The 19295-nt window shown below is 46.3% G+C and overlaps 1 protein-coding gene across 1 annotated transcript in view; it reads left to right on the plus strand.

Moving 5' to 3' along the window:
• LOC135825015 (serine/threonine-protein kinase WNK-like) overlaps positions 1 to 8374 on the plus strand; it is a 46603-nt gene extending 38229 nt beyond the window's left edge. Inside the window, exons 7-9 of the mRNA XM_065337747.1 lie at positions 763 to 879; positions 5214 to 5318; positions 6670 to 8374. Of these exons, the coding sequence (XP_065193819.1) occupies positions 763 to 879; positions 5214 to 5318; positions 6670 to 7068 (621 nt within the window). The 3' untranslated portion in view covers positions 7069 to 8374. The remainder of the gene's footprint in view (positions 1 to 762; positions 880 to 5213; positions 5319 to 6669) is intronic.
• Positions 8375 to 19295: the final 10921 nt, after the last annotated feature.

Raw genomic sequence — 19295 nt, forward strand, 5'->3', positions numbered from 1 at the left:
ACTGTAAATCAACAGATTTTCGCTGGCGATTTAATTTCGCCGATTGGCATTGGCCGGCGAAATCAGCGAAATTTAATCGCCAACGAAAATTTGTTGATTTACAGTACAGTCGACTCCTGATATAACGAACACCATTGTGCGGGAGAATTAGTTCTTTATAGCCAAAGTTCGTTATAACCAAAGTTCTTTATAACCGAAATGCATTCATACCATACAAGCAACACAATGTGGCCTGTGACAGCAAGATTGCACTTAGTTTATAAGCGGGCGTAGAAGAAATGGTTCAGTATAAATGAAAACTGTTTGCTATAACCGGGTAAATGTTGCAGGGGTTGAAATCGAGACATGGACACTGGTTAGCCATATCACAAAATTCGCTCTATGGGAATAGGTGAAGTCAACTGTATTCCTGATGCAGATATGGAGCGACATTCCCGTGACTCGACCTTTGATCCCGGTGACTGTGTAACTCGCACAGAGGAGCGCTTCTGTTGCAAAGTTTGGATCCCAGTGAATCATGAACTGTATACAAAATTGAAATAAGAAAGTACCACGAATCCGCGTACATACGAGTAGCAGGTAAAGAACTACATTTCCGTTTCCGTGGGACATCCCACCCCATATGGTCCATAACGGGTTAATGCACCTAGTCATGATCTCTCTCTCTCTCTCTCTCTCTCTCTCTCTCTCTCTCTCTCTCTCTCTCTCTCTCTCTCTCTCTCTCTCTCTCGTTCTCTTACTTTTTGTACTGTTCCATTACAGTTCAGAACAGCAGCTGGGCAGGCGGCGGGGACAAGGCACTCTGGTCGTTCATCTGGCAGAAAATTGAAGAAGCTGCGGAAGGCCCCACCTCCGCCTTCACCAGCTGTCACATATCTGGTACGTCCCCATGCGGCAACACACTTGTCACACAGCAACAGCAACAGGCTGAACTTGTTGTTTCATGGACTATATGAGTAATTTGAAACTGTCCACCTCTCCACACTGCGCTCTTGGCCCACTGTTTCAAATTATTTTCAAATGGTCGAGTCCGTCGCAATTTCTGAGTTATATGAGTGGTCCCCATTTTGTTAGGTTGTTCGTGGTACTTTCTTATTTCATGTGCCTGGCATGAAACCGGCTCGACGTAATACTACTTATATGCTACAACAAGAACAGTGCAAGACAGAGCTGGAAAGTACAACACCATACAAGATGGGACTAAACTTAGAAGTGAATTAGGACTACTAAATCACCCCCTTCTTTTAGGCTATGGTGCGCAAGCTCGCGCTAACGCCGAGACCATAGGTCGGTGTTGTGGGCTTGCCTCACCAGCACAGGTTTGCTTTGCAGCCCCTACTCTCCCTGCTGTTTTGCTATTGTATATTCTGTTGTCTTCTCCCCTTCTGACCAGTAGGCTGTGTACTTAGTAAAAAAATAAATACTTGCATTTCCTGTGCGCCTGCACAAGACAGTACACTTTAACTCTGTATTACCAAGAGTATACTTCCTCCGCGTCATTGAAATTGTCGCAGTTTGACATGTGACTTGTTACTGACAACTCCATAAGCTAAACCATACAAAAATTATTACGTAGGATGATAGTCTGAAGTCTAGAGTAAGGTTCCAGGACAGGTGGACTGAGAGTTTCACACGGAGCTGAAAGCCCATTCGTCGCTGATGTCAATCTGTCCCCGGGGAAAATTGCGGAAAAAAATCGCAAAAAAACGCGGGGAAAAACGCGGCATAATATGGCATAATTTGCGGTGAATTTGCGGTAAACATGCGGTGAATAATATTGATGTGCGGCAATTTTCAGTGAGTATGTAGTGAAATCAATCAGTTACAAGTCTCTGGTGTAAGCACTCGTCATATTTGAGTAAAAAGCCGCCACGATGAGACGTTGCTGACCGAACAGTGCACTGTGTGTACGTTTAGTTAAACAAAAAAGGTCAAAAAACGCGGGAAAATCGCGGAAAACGCGGCCTTTTAAAAATCGCAAAAAACGCGGAAAAAAACGCGGCCGCGGAATCGCAATTTTCCCCGGGAACAGGTCAATGGACCAAAAAAATATCGTTGCGCAAATTTTCCAGGAAGGTTGTAAGTATAAGTTGGTCGCACCTCATCTGAAACGCTTTAACATTCTCCACAGTACAAGAGCTGCTATGCTTGTCGTTTGCTAACTCTGGATGATTTCTACTTCACCACCAATGCAGTAAGAATACGCGATCGTTGCGAGGTCGATTGATTACCGTCGGCGGAATCACCTCGATGTTGAAATGAACTTTTGTAGCCGTGGGATGCCCATTCATTTTAGTTGTGTGGTCATTGCTTATGCAGGTTAGTATACATGTCCTATCACGTCGAGCGTGCACTCTTTTTCAGCATCTCTGGTACAGTACCTGCACGTGCATCAGCAACTAGCACTACAGTGTACATGCAGAGTCTACACGGCCCTTGCAGGTACTCAGCTACTGATTGTCGCAGCATTCCTTTGCATGAATGCAAGAGCGATACATGTTTCGCTCTTGTATGCATTAGTTTGCTCACCCCTCGATGTTCCTCCAAGCGCTGCCACTTGTTCCACGAAGTCATTCTCACCCCAGCTCAGGTAAAACAGTGATGAGTTTTTGACTGAATGGCTATAAGCGCGAGAAATATGCAGGCTGCAACGCCTGACTGGTCTCAGCGAGTCTAAAGTACCATTGCAACGACATCAGCGAAGAAATTGTGTCTAGTTCAAAATTTTCAGCTTCTAACAACAGAAAATAGAACTTTGCCGTCACCCTATACTGATGACTATAGTCTATGTCCGATTCCTTAGCTGTGGTACGACTGCTTGTGAGTAGATACCCAGTTTTATATCATAAGTCAAACTGCGACAATTTCGATGACGCGGAGGAAGTATAAACAAGAGTGTGCAACTCCGGGATGGGTTGGCTTACGGTGGAATGTTTTATAGACGTCATCTTTTCTGAAAATCATGAGTCATACTGCAGGACGCACACGCTGTGAGTAGTTTTGGGACGTTTTGCCTCATGCACTTGGCCGGGCTTTACATTTTGCTAAACTTGCCATTTTACCTGATGAATTCGCAGCCTCCAGTTTTCACAGCCGAGGCCAATCGGAAAATTTGAAGTCGGTACACCAAGCGCATGAGCCTGTGAACTCAAGCAGCGTCCTTCTGTCATCTTCTGGAATCAGCTCGTTGTTTTGAGATGGATCTTATCTCTGTGTGGAAGAAAGCATCGGTGTGGCCCTTGGTGATCGACAGGTAGAAAACATGGCGGAAAACGCCGGCAGCGAAACGCTCGTCAGCCACCAAAGGGTTGCTGTCCATGAGTGAACATAAAACCGTGGGCGAAATATCACGCAGTGGAAAAGTTGACCACGAACCCTGATATTGAGACTCTCGCAGTCTCGGCACCTAATCTTGCTTGGCCGAACATCACTTCAAGTCGTGTCCTGCCGGAGGAAAGTGCACGACACACTTTTGACCTCAGCAAAAACCCGTGCACGGAAAAAAACTACAGAAGCGGGAGTGTTTTTCGTTTTTGAAAACACAAACTCGTGATGAAGGTCAGTGCCCATCACGTGCTCTGTACGACTCTCGTCATGTTTTCTGAAAAAGATGACGTCAACAAAAATTCCGCGTGGGCCGGTGTATCTGCTAGATTAACCCGACTGCAGCATGGACGATAAGTGCTGCGAATAGTGATCATGCACCCTGGCCTGAGTAGCTCGCTTGGCTAATTGAAAGTCTGCCGACCTGGGCCACATTATGTTGCTAATACATGCACAACCCCAGTCACAGCGCACAAGTTGGTTGAGTTTGGCCGTCAGGAGGCCAGCGCAAGGTATCCGGGGCGCGGGTCTGATTCCAGCGAGGGGCAATGTGGTACCCCGCAGCGCAAGGGTAGCGTGATACCCTAAGCCAACGTGCGTGCTGCATGAGTAGCGTGATACTCGCCGAGCGCTTTTGCTGTTGCCTAGCAACGCGTTTCTGTCTTTCCTGGGCCCCCAAATGCATGTTGGGTGGCCCTGCGCATGACTGCACGTTGTCATAGCAACCTTGGAAATCTCAAGCCGGTTACCAACAAGCTAGGAATCAGACCAAGCCGCCGAATGCCCCCGTCGGCCCCCGTCGCTTCATTGCAATTGAATTAATATTTTGTCCAGAATAGTGAGCTAGGACAGATCAAATACAATGTAGCTTGGAGTACCATCATGCTGAGTGGCACTCATTGTGAGACGTAGGATAGTGTAGACCGATAATAAATACCAGGAGGCGTGGGTGGGAGGGAGAAATTGCAAAACAGTTGGATGCACACAGCAGCACAGCTAGCAAGAGAAAGAGCCGTGGATGGGTTTGTTCCTGTTTTTGATGGCTGTGGCCATCCGTTCGCCCAACGGTCTCGTGTGAGTACGGCGTTTGTTTGTGCTGCCAGCTCGCGTCCGGCGTTTGTTTGTGCTGCCAGCTCGGGCCCGGTGCGCGAGTGAAACCAAACCGTGACAAAGGCTTTCGCTCTTTAGTGCTATTGACTGGCTTTTCATACGATGCCTATTGATGTCTAGAGACATGCTGTCTAGCCTTCCCCTGGTACGCATTCACGGGGCTTTGTTGAAGTTCGTGCCGTGAACTGCCAAAGGGAATTGTTTGAATGGTGCTGGGGCGAGTGCGACATTACGGCGTCCCTGCAGCCGGCCTAATCGCGTTTGTTGCCACAACCGATTTTGTGCAGAAGAGATGTGGAGTTGCACATTCTTGTTTATCTACTCTTGATAATACTCTTACGCCTCACCGCCTTGTAGTACTTTGAGGAAGGGCTCTTGGGTCTGCTCTCTAATGTCTTGCCCATGATCTAGGCAGAATAATCATGCCTTGAAGTAGAGCATTGGACAAGTACAGTACGTCGACACCATGGTAGAGAACTGGGTACAGCTATGATACTCTCCTGTACTGTAAAACCAGGAATTTTCGGTGGTGTATTATTTTCGTTTTTCCCAAAATCAACGGTTCGGTGGCACGAAAATTTCAGTAAACCAGTTTTCCATACCGCAGTCGGCATAAAATTTTCCTGTTTTGCAGCATAATCTCCTTGTGTCCCATCTGTTTAGTTGCGGAATCGGCATCTCTAGTACAGTTGTCTGCTGTTATTTCTGCCTGAAGACAGCAGTGAAACAATAGCTGCCACTAACAGTGTTTTTGATTCTCTTCCTGTTTGATGCTCTAGTCTGGGTCTAGCGGTGCTGGAGAAGCTGGAGTGACAAGACAAAGTGATCATTTGCTGAGTGGTCTGACTGCGCAGAAGATTGAACGAATCAACCAACAATCCAAGGTGAGCATGCAGAGTGTACGAGTGCTAGCATAACAAGAGCAACTGCACGACTTTGAGGAGGAGGGATTGAAGAGGAGGGGACATCTGCTGCAAACAACTTTAGAAAATCCCGCCCCTCAAGTAGCGCTGTGTATATGTCTTACTGGTTACTGGGATCTAGCCGCTGGTAGAACTCGTGTGCAATTTAGTTTAAATCTAAGATGCTTTAACTTATAGGGAACATCCATCCACTGACTGTTTCTTCTTGTTACGGTGTACCCTGCTTATCTCCAGTACAGTTTAGCATAGGCTGGTATTGGAGGCAGTGTGTGCGTGTGTGTGTGTGTGTGTTTGCGTGTGCGTGTGTGTGTATGTGTGTTTGTGTGTGTGTGTGTGTGTGAGAGAGAGAGAGAGAGAGAGAGAGAGAGAGAGAGAGAGAGAGAGAGAGAGAGAGAGAGAGAGAGAGAGAGAGAGAGAGAGAGAGAGAGAGAGAGAGAGAGAGAGAGAGAGAGAGAAGGGGGAGGGCAATGCGTTTCATCAGCCGGCAGGGGGGGGGGGGGGCACAGTGTGTTCCACCATCGGAAAGGGCTGTTGTGCCATGCCGCATAATCGTTGCCAAGGAATGGAGCCCGCTGATTTGCTACTCATCGACCAAAGATCAAGGATAGTGTCCTGGTGCGCAGATGGTGTAAACTGGCTGCTCGTATCGTCCCCTTGTTGGCTTCAACGCGTTTTTGCTCTAGCCCAGTAAGCACCAATTTCAAGCATCGCTGACACTCTACTCAGAGAGGTCTGAGGTCGCCTAATGACTCCTCTCCCTGCTGACGAAATCACGACGAAACAACAGTACAAGAATGCATGCGCCTACGCACCCATGCCATGGGTGCGTAGGCGCATCATGAGCTATGCTGGCGAGGTGCGGTGTACTCGGGATCAACGTACATGGCACACGCCAGAGGGGCAGTGTAATTGGAGAGGCCATTGTTGAGGGCTAAAAAAAGTTGCCTGCAAAGTGTGGCCAGCACATCGGAAAAAAAGGAAATTGTCCATTTGTGGAGTGTGTTGTATCAGTCAGGGAATGGGTGGGTGAGATAGGATGTTCCATCAGTTGGGGAATGGGTGGGCTGTGGTAAGGTATTCCATCAGTCAAAACCAAGAACAGAACTAGTGCTATAAGGTTGTGTCTGGTGAACATTAGGAAGGGCAAGTACGATGGTATCCCAGCCTCGAGTTTGGTGATCATTATTGGACATTGTTGAACAAGAAATATAAAGTTTGTGCAGCATTGTGGCAGCATTGAGTGATAACTACTTGCCTATCTCCAGCACGTGTGCGATGACACAGAGTTTGCTGTGCTTTCCGTGTTTTGCAGTGGACTAAAGTGATCTGTGGTACTGGAAGAGAAGTCGGGAGTACTAACATCGTCTTTGACGACTCTCTAGTTGTCATGTGTAGTGACGGGAATGGTGCGATCACCTGCATCCGCCAGTACAGCAACCTGGAAGCGTTTCAAGACTTCCCCATGCCGGAGAACACCGCATTTCACCCGGCGCTCGCTCTGCATGGCAACACACTGTACATGTTCTGTCACGAGGTAGCGAGGTCTCCAGTTATCCTGAAAATCACCGCAGAGCAAGGGAAAGCAGCTGGAGAGACGGGCCGTTGGGTGAAGGTCACCGATGTACCTTATGAGATGCATCGTTACTGCGCTATGCATGCTACCGGTAGCTCTATTACCCTTCTCGGTGGTGAGGATCAGTTAACCCTTTAAGAGCCGGAGGAAATTTTCAAAATTGTGCATTTTTTCGTGTTCTTTGGATCATAGCTTCAGTTCTACTCACTCAATCCTCACAATCTAGGGCTTCCTGGAAAGGTCTCCGCGAGAGGAAGAGAATGAGGTCGATGATGATAGCCAGCACACCGTCTATCCAGCGCTAGATCGCAGCGACAGTACGAAAAATGCCCCAAATGCGTCCAATTGCGTCCCGCTCCAGATATTTCATTTTACTCGATCGTGGAGTTCCAATTTTTTCGCTGTGTACTCTTGACAATATCAACAGTGAAACCCGTGCAAATTCGAGTAAGCCAACTTGACGAAAAGTCTCAAAATTCTCAATACTAAAGTCGCACTGCGCGCTTTTGAAATTGCCGCGATCGCGGCTCAACTTACGAGTGATTTATCTCAGGAACCGTTGCTCGCAGCGCTTCGCGGATTGTTTCTCCCGACAGGTGAGAGATTTCTCTTCGCCCTGGATATTTCGATCACTGGATTTGAGCGAGATTGGACTGAGTTACGATCTTTTGAAGTTTTGCATTTGAATGCGTCGTTTACGACGCATTCAAGTATGGGGCGGCTCTTAAAGGGTTAACTTTAATGAAATCTACTTACCACATAAGCAGTTTCTCTTTCGCTGATAACCAGTGGAAATCATCCACTAATAGGTTTGTAAGTTCACTTTCTCCCCTGCCAGGTCGGAGTGCCCATGCATCAATTGTGCAGTGTAATGGTTCCCTGTACATGGTCGGCGGAGGCGATGGTGTATTCTTTCAACAAGATGCCGGTGGTAAGTGGAGGGTAGCAAGCCGACTCAACGATGCAGACCTGCAATGTTCTGCGGCATGCACATTATCTGAGGACTGTATTGCCATTGTTGGCCCTTTCACAGCTATAGTCCACAACGTTGTAACCCAAGAGGTGCATCAATTGCTCCATTGTGGCATTAGCGCCTATCTCCCATCCCTTGCTCTGTTCAATGACTGCCTGGTATATAGTCGTGATGGAGGACGGATGTGGAAGCTAGACATGAATGTGTGAGTAACGAGCACTTTGCTGCGTGTGAATACGCACGCGCGCCCGTGTGTGTGTGTACTGCAGTACTGTATATCATTTTTAGCACAATGTACTTGCCAATATGTACTATGCAGATCTAGTGAGCAGCTACAGCAGCACACAATCCAGGTATCCACTAACCTCTACGGTGTATCTCTATCTCTTGTACTTTGCTGGCATCTTTTAAAGAGCATTCACATTATCTTCCGCCGTACTCGTAATGAACGAAAGAAATGGCGTAAATTTAGTAGTGTTGACGCCATTTGGGCCAAAGCAACGTATGCGTACTGACTCCCCATAGTACAGGTGAAATCTTGATAATTCGACCCTCAAAATGCCAGGAAAAAACTTCTAATTATCCGGACATTCTAATTATCCAAACATGAACCCACAACACAATATGTGTGTCAAAATGCTCTCATGGTCACGCAGAGTTGCGCTATGGACCTTGGACACAAATTTTACGGACACTGAACTGACCGGCACAGCCTGCTTGTGCAAACTGAACTGACCAGTACAGTGTACAGTGAACTTCGAATTACACTTTGCTAACTTCGAATTATCAGCACAAATCCCACACATTTTCTATGTAAGTGGAATCTGTGGGACTTCTAATTTACCGGACATGTCCAGTTTGAGGTTTGAATTATCAGAAATTTTTATGTGGGAATCGTAATTGATAGAAATCGGTCCTGGAAAAACTTTTTAAGCCATATTCGAATTATCAGGATTCCACCTGTAGTAGAGTACGTTCTGCACAGGGCTAGACCAGACTATTATTATTTGCATGTCTTGCAAGTGCACGGTGTGTGCGTGTGTGCGTGTGTGCGCGTGTGGATTTCATTGCGCAGCACTGTATTATGTTATGGCTATTGGGGGTTGTCATGTGCCTGTTGGCTGAGAGAGTATGGAGGATTAAGGAGGAGAAATGTTCGCATATCTTTTATAGCGGCCCGTCTAAAATAAGCGCCACATCACTTCAGGCCCTTTGTGTGGATTTTGTTCAAAACGCGTGAAAATTTAGAGCTCGCAGACTAGGCATTGGCAGATAATGCTCGAAAAGGTGGCAGATTCTGCTCGAAAAGCAGTGAAATTGGCAGAACCATACAAACCAAAGGCAATTCCTCGAATTCTGCTCCATTTCTTTATCCACATACCAAACATGCAAGAAACTTACCAGAAAAAGTACCGAATTCTGCCAATTTTTCTGCCGGCATTATCCGCATATGCCTATCACAGACTGCTAATCGCCCTGGCCAGCATTGCCGAAAATATGGTATAGGGTGGGTATGGGAAAGCATGGTGGGCATCTGAATGTAATAATTTTAGAGAGTTAAAGCACGAGCTGATTGTTTAGTAACTGGTGGTGTTAGTGGACATTATAGCGTAACTTCTAGTTTGGTCTTTTTTTCTTTATTAAAGTTAAGCCCTCACCATCATCTACACGGATTTCAAAAGCGTCGACCTCCATTTTGAAAACATGGTGGCTGGCCGCGGTACCCATAGGTCCACCTGGAAAGTCTTGAAGGGAAACGACTGGAGGCCGGTTTCGGAGGTAATTTTCGGCCAAACGGCAATCAAATCGTAAAATTTGAAGCGGACGATCTGTTGGTATCTATCGAAAGGAGACGTTGGTCCATAACAAATCTATGGAAACTACACCGTATGAACCAAGGAATTACGGTACGTTTGAGAATTTTGGTACATTAGCTGTACGCTGATTGGTCGATTAGCGCGACCGTTGACAAACGGGCGAGTCACATTTTGTACAGCGTTGGTGAGGGCTGAAGTTTACGCTTCACGTTTCGTTTTTAATTTCGAAGGGGAGATCATGCATGGCCAAAATGGCACTTCTCACGTTGCAACCTGACATTTCAACGCGACAGACGGTCAACTCACGGTGAAAAAGTGATTCAACACACGTTACTCACGTTCCAAATTGAAAGAACTTAAAGAGTAAACTCTCTATTGGGTGTATCTGAATGTACTCTAGGGGACATGGAAATCCAGTCGATTGACCGGGGCCGGCGCCCTCAGCGCGTACATAATGCTGCGCGCAGCACACAAAGTCATGTTGATCCGCGATGTGACCAGCACGCTGCATCGCATAATCATGCATGTTCCGCTTATCCACGGTTGCATGGTCAGCACCCCGGGGCCGCTAGACGTGCGACCGGATTTCCATGTCGTGATCCTCCAGATCGGCGCGAAAATTGCCAGGTGTGGACGGTGTTGTTGCACAGGTTTCCGACAAATTTGTGTGTGTATAGGTAGCCCGACCCCATCGCCCGGTTTCATGTCGGGGTCGGTGTCTGAGCATCGGCCGAAAATCGGGCTAGTGGGGACCAGGCATTAGAGATCAGATTTGTTTTCTTCACAACCCATCGCTGTAATGAAACATCATAGCTACGGACCTCAAGCAATGTTTTCACAGGTATATGGCCATTTTGAAATCACATTTCTGCGCAAGATTTGTTTTGTTTCAAGCCTATATTTAGACAAGAAACGACCGAAAATGCCATGGAATCACCAGCAGACCTCTATTTCCCCTGCCCTGCCTAATTACCCTGAAAGCCCAGGATAGAACGGAACACCTGTCATTTGTTTTTGCAAAACACTGTCGCAACCATAGACGGCCACAGTGTATTGCCTCTCCATTTTAGGAGACGGTAAAGATATGGGGACATATGACATGTTGACCTGGAATAACACACACACAACACACAACGTAGCTCATATAATTATTACCGTATTTCCCCGATTATAAGTCGCAGCCCATTCTCACGTCCGAACCAAATCGTCTCAATGCATGCACATAAGTATATAATATTACCTGAAGCCGAGTGAATATGGGCGAATATTCACTAGTATACAAACCGAGGCGAAGCCGAGGTTTGTATAACTAGTGAATATTCGCCCATATTCACGAGGCTGAAGGTAATATTAGACTTATACCTCTCCATATTCACCCTCTCGTCCCTAAAACCCGACAAACGAGTCCTGTTCGTCAAACATGTACTACACTGTAGTACGTACATGCACGCAGAACTAACGTTACTTCACTATCCTAAACCGACTGGCACGTTCTTGCATGAATCTGAGAACGATTTTCACGTGTACTTGATGACGGAATCTTGTTCAACCTCAGTGTTGATTGAGGAATGAGGATCGATCGTACACGTTCTGGTGCATGTGAGGTGACGACCTTGGAGAACACGCTCGTGCAGCTTTGTGGCGGGAGCCAATCGTTACCGGTTGGTGTCGATTAGAGGATTGCTTTGTTACCGGTTGGTTTCGATTAGAAGATCGCTTTTGGCGGGAGCCAATCATCGTCGGTTTCGATGGGAAGATTTGACCAATCTGGGAGCAGCGCGCCAATTCCGGAGTCGGTATATAAACAGCGAGCCAAGCCATTCTGCCTTCACTTATCTTCAAAGTTTGGCAAAGTACAAGTCGAAAATATGGCTGATGAACCTCCTCCGAAAAAACGGTTTGGCAGTGCAGGTGCTGCCGAGATCAAAACTTTGTTGAAACAATCAACACCGGCTGCTACAGCGTCAGCCACATCGTACTGGATACGAGTTTTCGATACTTACTGTAAAGAGAGCAGTATTGGTGCTGCGCTTGATTTCTCTTCAGTCAGCGCACCGGAGCTGGCGGATGCCCTAGAAAAGTTCTACGCTAACGTCCGTAAACAGGACTTTTCTGAGTACAAGCGAAATTCCTTGCTTGCAGCTCGATCCGCAATCCATCGACAAGTCACAAATCATCAGCCAATAGTGAACATTTTCACCGATGGAGCATTCCAGGGGGCGAACAAGGTTTTGGACGCTGTGTTGAAGGAGAAGAAGCGAGAAGGCCGGGAACCAGCAGTTCAACATAAGCGTCCGATCAGCGATAGGGACTGGGAGAAGATGAGTGAGTACTTCGCAGATACTGACACTTCATGCGACCCGCGGAAGCTATCGATGTATGTTTGGTTCCAGATATCGTCGCATTTCTGCTTGAGAGGTGGCGAAATCCAGGCTAAAACTGAGAAAGCAGGACCTCAGCTTTGAAGGCGAAGGCGACAATGTCCATATAACGCTTTCTACCGACTTCATGAGTAAAAATCACCGCGGTGGAATAAAAGGAACTGAGACAACATCATCTGGCTGCATCAAGGACCCACGGCAGGTGAGGATCATCAAGCGCTACGACAGTCAGGGAATTTTCTAGAACCGCCCCAACCAGTTTTCGACCGGTTGAAATTGTTGGCGACCAGTTGAAAAGTTACAAATCAGTTCCAACCGCCCGTACCTTCTGTGGGTGAATGGAGCTGCTTATATCTTTGCTACACTCCAGCACCAAGAAATCTGTTAAGTTGCTGTCGAGTGCCATATTTGGGTTGTATTTTGAAAAAAATTCCGCGGGGGACCTCCGGACCCCCCCCCCCCCCCCACTCTTCATTGGACCGTAACCGGTTGGAAATTCGTTCTAGAATATACCCTGCTGTCGAAGATCCACCCAGACGTTGACAGGCTGTTTCAGCGAGCTGCGTGCTCACCAGGTATGATACTCTCTAGCGATTTGCCTTGCTGGTTTTTCAAAAGCCCGCTCTCCCATAATAAGTTAGACTCCATGACGAAGATGATTTCAGAAGCCGCTGGCCTTTCTTATTCCTATACCAACCACTGTCTGCGTGCTACGAGCATTACTCACATGAAACGCTGACTGCTAGGTCCATACCACCGAAAGAAAAACATGAGGAGTTAATGAACAGCGACAGAAGAGTCCTTCATGCAATATCTTCCACACTTGAGTCAACATTTTGTTCAAACATATGCTGAACTCAGTAGGCAGTTGTTGTCCTATAAACAGTCGAAAGTCTAGTAGGGAGTCGGATTAGGATCTAGTGATATATTTATGACTCTGCATACTGGGGGTTCCACTACCTATAGACACCTAGGGGCATGCCATCGGATTGTTTACAGGATTTAGACTGCATATTGGACTACAGACTTCCTACCGAGTCCAACACTTATACACCACAAGGCTGCCTACCTGTGCACAATGAATGACAGATGGCTCACAAACATGGCTGCTGGTGAGAGAGCGTGTCAATGCAGTCCTGCATCCTGGAACACACCCTCACATGACCATGTGGCCATGGGAAGGAAACAAAGAGAGAAAATTAATGCAAAGCGTTAGGATTATGTGCATGCCAAAAAAGCATTACCCTCATCCATCAGAAAAGGACTTATCTGAAACCAATATGCCATCCAGAAAGGTATGTGAAATACAGGCAATGCACACAACAGAGCTAACACAGGAAGTCGCAGTTACAACGGATCATGGCGAACATTGAGTAGGCAGAATTTGGTTGCACTGTTCATCGCTTTGAAGCAAGGATCTTGCACGACCGTCTAAGGAGATGGTTATATTTGGTTTCTATGGCCATGGAGTTATTGCCCATACAGCTCATGCAGTTGCCAAGTTTCCATCCTTCTTATGTAAGGTGAGCATTCTTGAGTTAGTCAATCAGTTCTGATGGTAGTTTTAGCCTTAGTTCTTATTTACTTTGGTTAGAAGTTTTAGCAACAAATTTTGTATGCGAATTAGGTCATCTCCAGCTGATGTATCTACTGGAGGTCGGCAGCATTAAAATTTTAGTTCACTGATTAGATTTTGTTTCTGCTGCAGGTCACCTTTGATACTTCTTAGTTCGGTTTCAATAATTAATATTTAGATTCAGATTCCAGTTCTGTGTAATATCCATCAATACGACAGAACGAGTACAGACACTTTAGTATCAGGTTTAGAAGTCAGTCAGTTTAAATTATTGGGAAATCATGAAAAGCAGATACAGAAAGCATAAAATAATATGAAAAGCAAACATTTAGCATAGTTTACAGAGTCCTGATTTAGGTTTAGGTTGATGTATTAGGTTGACATAGATCAACATTAGCCACGACGTCATTATCCTATGTAGATGGAACCATAACACACCATGCAACACGAGGCGGAATCATCACTTCCACCACCCAACAGACCTACATAAGCTGTATGGACAGATAGCCTCTAAGGCGATGCAACAATCGCTATTAAATTTCCAGGAACCTGAACAATGCCAAAACAGTTTTTTGGCGAAGCAATCCCTGCTTCATCACCGAGAATCACCTGCGTGAAGCGAGTTACAAGTGCCCATATCCTGTGCTATCTTCCGTCTATTGATTGGCTTGAACAAAACTTCAATGCAAACTACAGTTTTACAGCCCACACACCCTACTTAGCATGCTGTCCAACCGTCCTGATTTAAGCAGGACAGTCCTGCTTTGGACCAAAACATTTGTGTACAATTACATGGGAGGCAATTGCCTTGGGATACATTTTCTATAGGTGTCCTGCTTTGGAAATGTGGCAAGGTTGGACAGTCTGACTTAGTAAAGACGTTTAGCAATGCGAAAGTTCGAAAGAAAATTTGAGTCTGGGAATGAGTGCAGAAAAAAGCTCGAAACTTCGAAAACTTGGACGCGAAGTTGCAGTGATTTGCGAAAGTAACTTTCTCTTTTCTCGGTACGCATTTGACTACAGGGAGTAGTAATTTTACAGCCCCTGCTTGAGACTGAGCTGCATATACGGTACGGTACTACAAGATTCAAATAACTTCGAGAAAAAGTCATTTCGCATTGCTAAGGCCGATTCCACACTACGCCGAAAGTGGCTTTGCCTTGAAGGCATAAAGTGGCTTATAAAGTGAAGCTGCATTCACACCTACACGTGTCGATCACGGGACTTTGCTTTGAAGGTTAGACTGTGAGGCTTTCCTGTACTTGATCTAGCAACGGCGGTACAGGTAGTGGAGATCGAGAGGCTCTTTGTTGGTAGAAATCCTCGAATATCACCCATTTTCGCGTGCCAAATCTTGAAATTTGACCACGCTGTGTAGGCGGATTCCAGATCATAGGTCGAATATTTTGTCAACCTCGCCAACAGGCATTCCGGTGGCAGTTTTCTTTGTGTACGTCTCGTACAGTCCTTTCGCCTTCGTTTTCATGTTGTCGATTTTGGAATGGACGATCGACGCAGTAAAGATTGCCTCCTCCCGGAGCTGTTCAGCAAACAAATTCAGCTTGATGGCGATCTCCTCCGGCGTAGCTCCTGCGAACTGTACCGCCCGGAGGTCGCCTCAAATGTCCGTTCCAAAGCTCGATCAGCTTGCCCTCAAGCTCCTGGCTAAACATGACCCTAGGCATTGTTGACAGCTCACAACTCACCAGAACTGAAAGATACGACAGGAAACAAATTCGGAAAAATCGAAAGGCTGAAGAAAAGTCAGAAAAGTGTCCTGAAAAAGTAAAAAGTTGCCTTGAAAGAGGGTGCTGGTGTTGCTTTGTAGACAAGCACTTTTCACTTTCGCGCGTTTCTCAAAGTGATTGCCATGGCAACTTGCCTGAAAAGTGCCTGAAAATGGCTTTTTAGACAGGATTTGGTGTAGTGTGGAATCGGCCTAAACCTCACAAGTTTTCTTTTTCGAAACAGATTTTCGCGAAATATCACCACCACAAAAAGTTCGAATTTTCGCATTGCTAAACGTCCTTAGTGTCTGTGCAAACGCAAAATGCAGCTACGAAAGAGCAGTGATAAGAAGAACAAAGTCATTGGTCTAACAAGGGTACTGTACCTGAACGAAAGGAGAGCATTAATTTTCTTTCAGCAATGGATATCTTGAGCTCCAAAGGTTCTGGCCGCAAACCATCCGAACGGTACGAGAGCGGTACGGTGTTTGTAAACTACAAGCTGATACGAGTGGCGCACCCGCAGGGCAAACTTAGTGTTCGCAATAGCAAGCGGTATAACACACCATGTTCTCTACAAAACAGAAAGAACGCTCTCTTTAGTAGGTACCGTAGTATGGTTGTGCTTGTAGAAACGGTAGCTGGCTAGTGTGAGGAACAAAGTGGTCAAGTAGGACACCAGAATCCCCTAATGACATAAGGGAGATAGTTGGTTGGTTGGTTTTTATTTCAGTCAACCAAGGAAATGCTCACCTCGTGGAAAATGTAAAAGAAGAATCCAGGAGTTTTCCAATGCCACACTGCGCATGCGCACCGAGCCCCTCGATACACTCATTGGCAGCAAAGAAAAAGAGCAAGACAACTGAAGACAACACCGAATCATTACAGGGCAGTATTTCAATTATTACAGCCAACCAGGACAAAGAAGTAATGTTTCGTTATGCTGGCAGGAAGATTCCCATAACGCGTAAAAGAAGCAAGGCCGGTGAAGAATACAGAACACGTGGTGAAGGAGATGAATTCCAAGTTAGTTTTACCTTCTTTGCTTGCCGGGGTGCTCCAGTGGAGAGACTTGCCGACAATACGCAATAGTTGAAATCTTTCAAAATAAGCCTCCTGACTGTATCTCATCTTTGCTCTGTATACACCTATCAAATGCTAGCCGGGATATACAGTGTTTCGGAATAGCGTCAAACTTTAGCAATTGGAGAAGGACATTACGTGCTTCCTTCCAAACAACAACAACGACGAATGGAACGTGTTCACGATCTGCAAGTGTTAGTTGATTCAACACGGCGCGGCCTCGCTTGCGAGCGAAAGCAGCTGCTAGCAAAGTTCGAGTGTGAACCTTGACCTCACCCAGCCTACGATTCTCGCAAGCGTCCAACGGCACTGGCTCATCCCAGTCTAGCAGTAGACCTCATACAGTCATAGCCGCGTGTTCTAACACCAGTAACAGTAACAGTGATTCTACACTCCCTTCATCATGTACAGTGCTCGCTAATGCTCCATCATGTAGATCTACAGACAGTGCTTGCTAATGCTCCATCATGTAGATCTACAGTGCTTGCTAATGTATGAGGAAGAACATCGCGGTCTGGTAACAGTAGGTGTGAACTTTGGAATGGGGCGATCAGCGACGGACACGTCGACGCGTCGTTAGGACGTGGCACAGCGCACGACCGGCCGGTCGACCGCCTGTACAGGGAATGCCACGAGACAACAACAACAACAACTACCGGTACAGCAGTTACTACATACCGTATTTCCACAAATAGAAGGCCGGTCTACTATTTTTTCAACCTCGTCCTAACCCGACCTTATAATCGAGGACGGTCTTGTATTCGAGGACGGTCTTTTATTCTTTCAACCCAGTTTGACCCCCCCCCCCCCCCCCCGGTCTTCTATTTCTCGCCACACAGTTTTACCCCCGTTCTTCCATTTTCTTCTACACAGTTTGAGCACGGTCTTCTATTTTTTCCCACAGTTGGAGCACGGTCTTCTATTTTTAACACAAGAACAAAGACTCATTTAGTAGGCCCGGTCTTCTAATCGGAGACGGTCTTTTATTTTTTCAATCGCCCCCTGCCCCGGCCTTGTATACGAGGAAGGCGTCGTATACGAGGACGGCCTTTTATTTGCGGAAATACGGTATACCTGCTTGAGTCGATTGCTCGTCTGCTAGCACTATATGCAGACCGCAGACAAACAAACTACTTTTAGAAGATTCTAGAATGTGGCGGGCAGTAGGCAGTACGCCAGCAGACTGGGCTCATTACCGACATCCGTAGATCTCTACACCTCGAGCGATGCGGCCCGATCGACCGAATAGTTATCGCTGACTCGTCGAAACATAACCCTGCGGAGGCGCCTAGGATCAACTGAGTAGCTATCAAGTATCATCGAAACGCAAGCCATGCAGGGATCAGCTGGCACACGAAGGAATGAAAATCAGTCGTGATCTGCTCTTCCTAAAACGCAACACTAATGCTTTATCTGTTTATCAAAGACACAAGACAGTATGGAAACGTCCAGGAGTCCATCCAACTCGCCACAGCGCCTATACATCCATGCTTTCCGATCTCGTCACGCAATACAGCAACACAGCGGCAGGCTGCTATCACAGAAAACCTTAACCCTGATATACGCTTTGCAGCTCACACGTGCGGCATTCTGAACTGTCTTGCCAATATTGTCTGTGAAAGTAGGATTTTGGGATTTGCCACATCCGTGGTAATATCCGAAGAAGGTGGCTGCTCCTCATGAGCTCAGGATGGAACTCTCGCTTCCGACACTTGACTGACGTGCGACCTCACGAGATGCACACGAGAAGCACGTCGAACCTTCCAATCGGCAAGCTGGCAAGAAGCACCCTCCCGCTGATTACACAGTGCCGGGGCAAGTAGTTGAGTTTTGAAGCGTTTCACAGCTTTCAAGCTTGTGCTTGTAGACAGAAGCACAATCATGCAGTTGGGCGTAGATCTACGAGCTGCCCAGGCCTCACCACCACTGCCGTTTCTGTGCTGCCATCTCTATACATACGTATGTAGTCTACATTGTATAGTATAGTGTATATGTGCATATTCACATGGCCTTAGGTTTGTGGTTTTCAAAAAAGAGAAAAAAAGAAAGCTGAATTCATGGAAAGAAAGCCCTGGTGAGACTCACTACAAATAATTCACTGTGGCATTCGTCGAATGATGAAGTCTTGTGCATACCGGTACTGAAAATGTAGATCTACATTATAACGTGTAGCAGATGTTATAGGCTGAATTCTTTCTCATCCTGCACGAGGGGTTTCGGTCTTGATGTGATCTCGACATCTCGTCAGCGTACATGACCAACAAAGAGGCACTTCCAACAATCCTTGGCCAAACACACTTGCCCAAAGGTCGATGCACACAAACGTTCGTTTGGGTAACTTTTAGAATTTGCGGTGGAGAGATACACAAAACTGAAGCCAGAGCCGATGTACCTATTCCATGACGTACATGTATGACGTATGTGGGAATTACCTGTCGGTAGTAGGTCTACATGATTGTACATGTACATATATTGAAATTTCACTTTAAAGTATCATCAAGAGTCCATCAAGACTGTTTATGGACTCTTGGTATCATGTATCAAGCATGCATATGTAGTGTCTACTACGTGTAGCATCATGACCATGCATGATGACCCCCTTTTCATTGGCTAGAGCCACGTGATTGTGAATAAATAAAATTAATAAAATTAATGACTTTTAAAAGTCTTTCAAGAGTAGATCCCGACGTGAGCCGCATGTCACTCGCGTTGTTTCCGTTGTACAAGCTGGCCCTGGCCTGATACAATCATGTAGATGGTAGAATCTACGTGCGACTCCTTTCTAATTCTTTGTACAGCGTTTTTATG

This window comes from Sycon ciliatum, chromosome 9, assembly GCF_964019385.1.
Source record: "Sycon ciliatum chromosome 9, ocSycCili1.1, whole genome shotgun sequence".
NCBI classification, from domain to species: domain Eukaryota; kingdom Metazoa; phylum Porifera; class Calcarea; order Leucosolenida; family Sycettidae; genus Sycon; species Sycon ciliatum.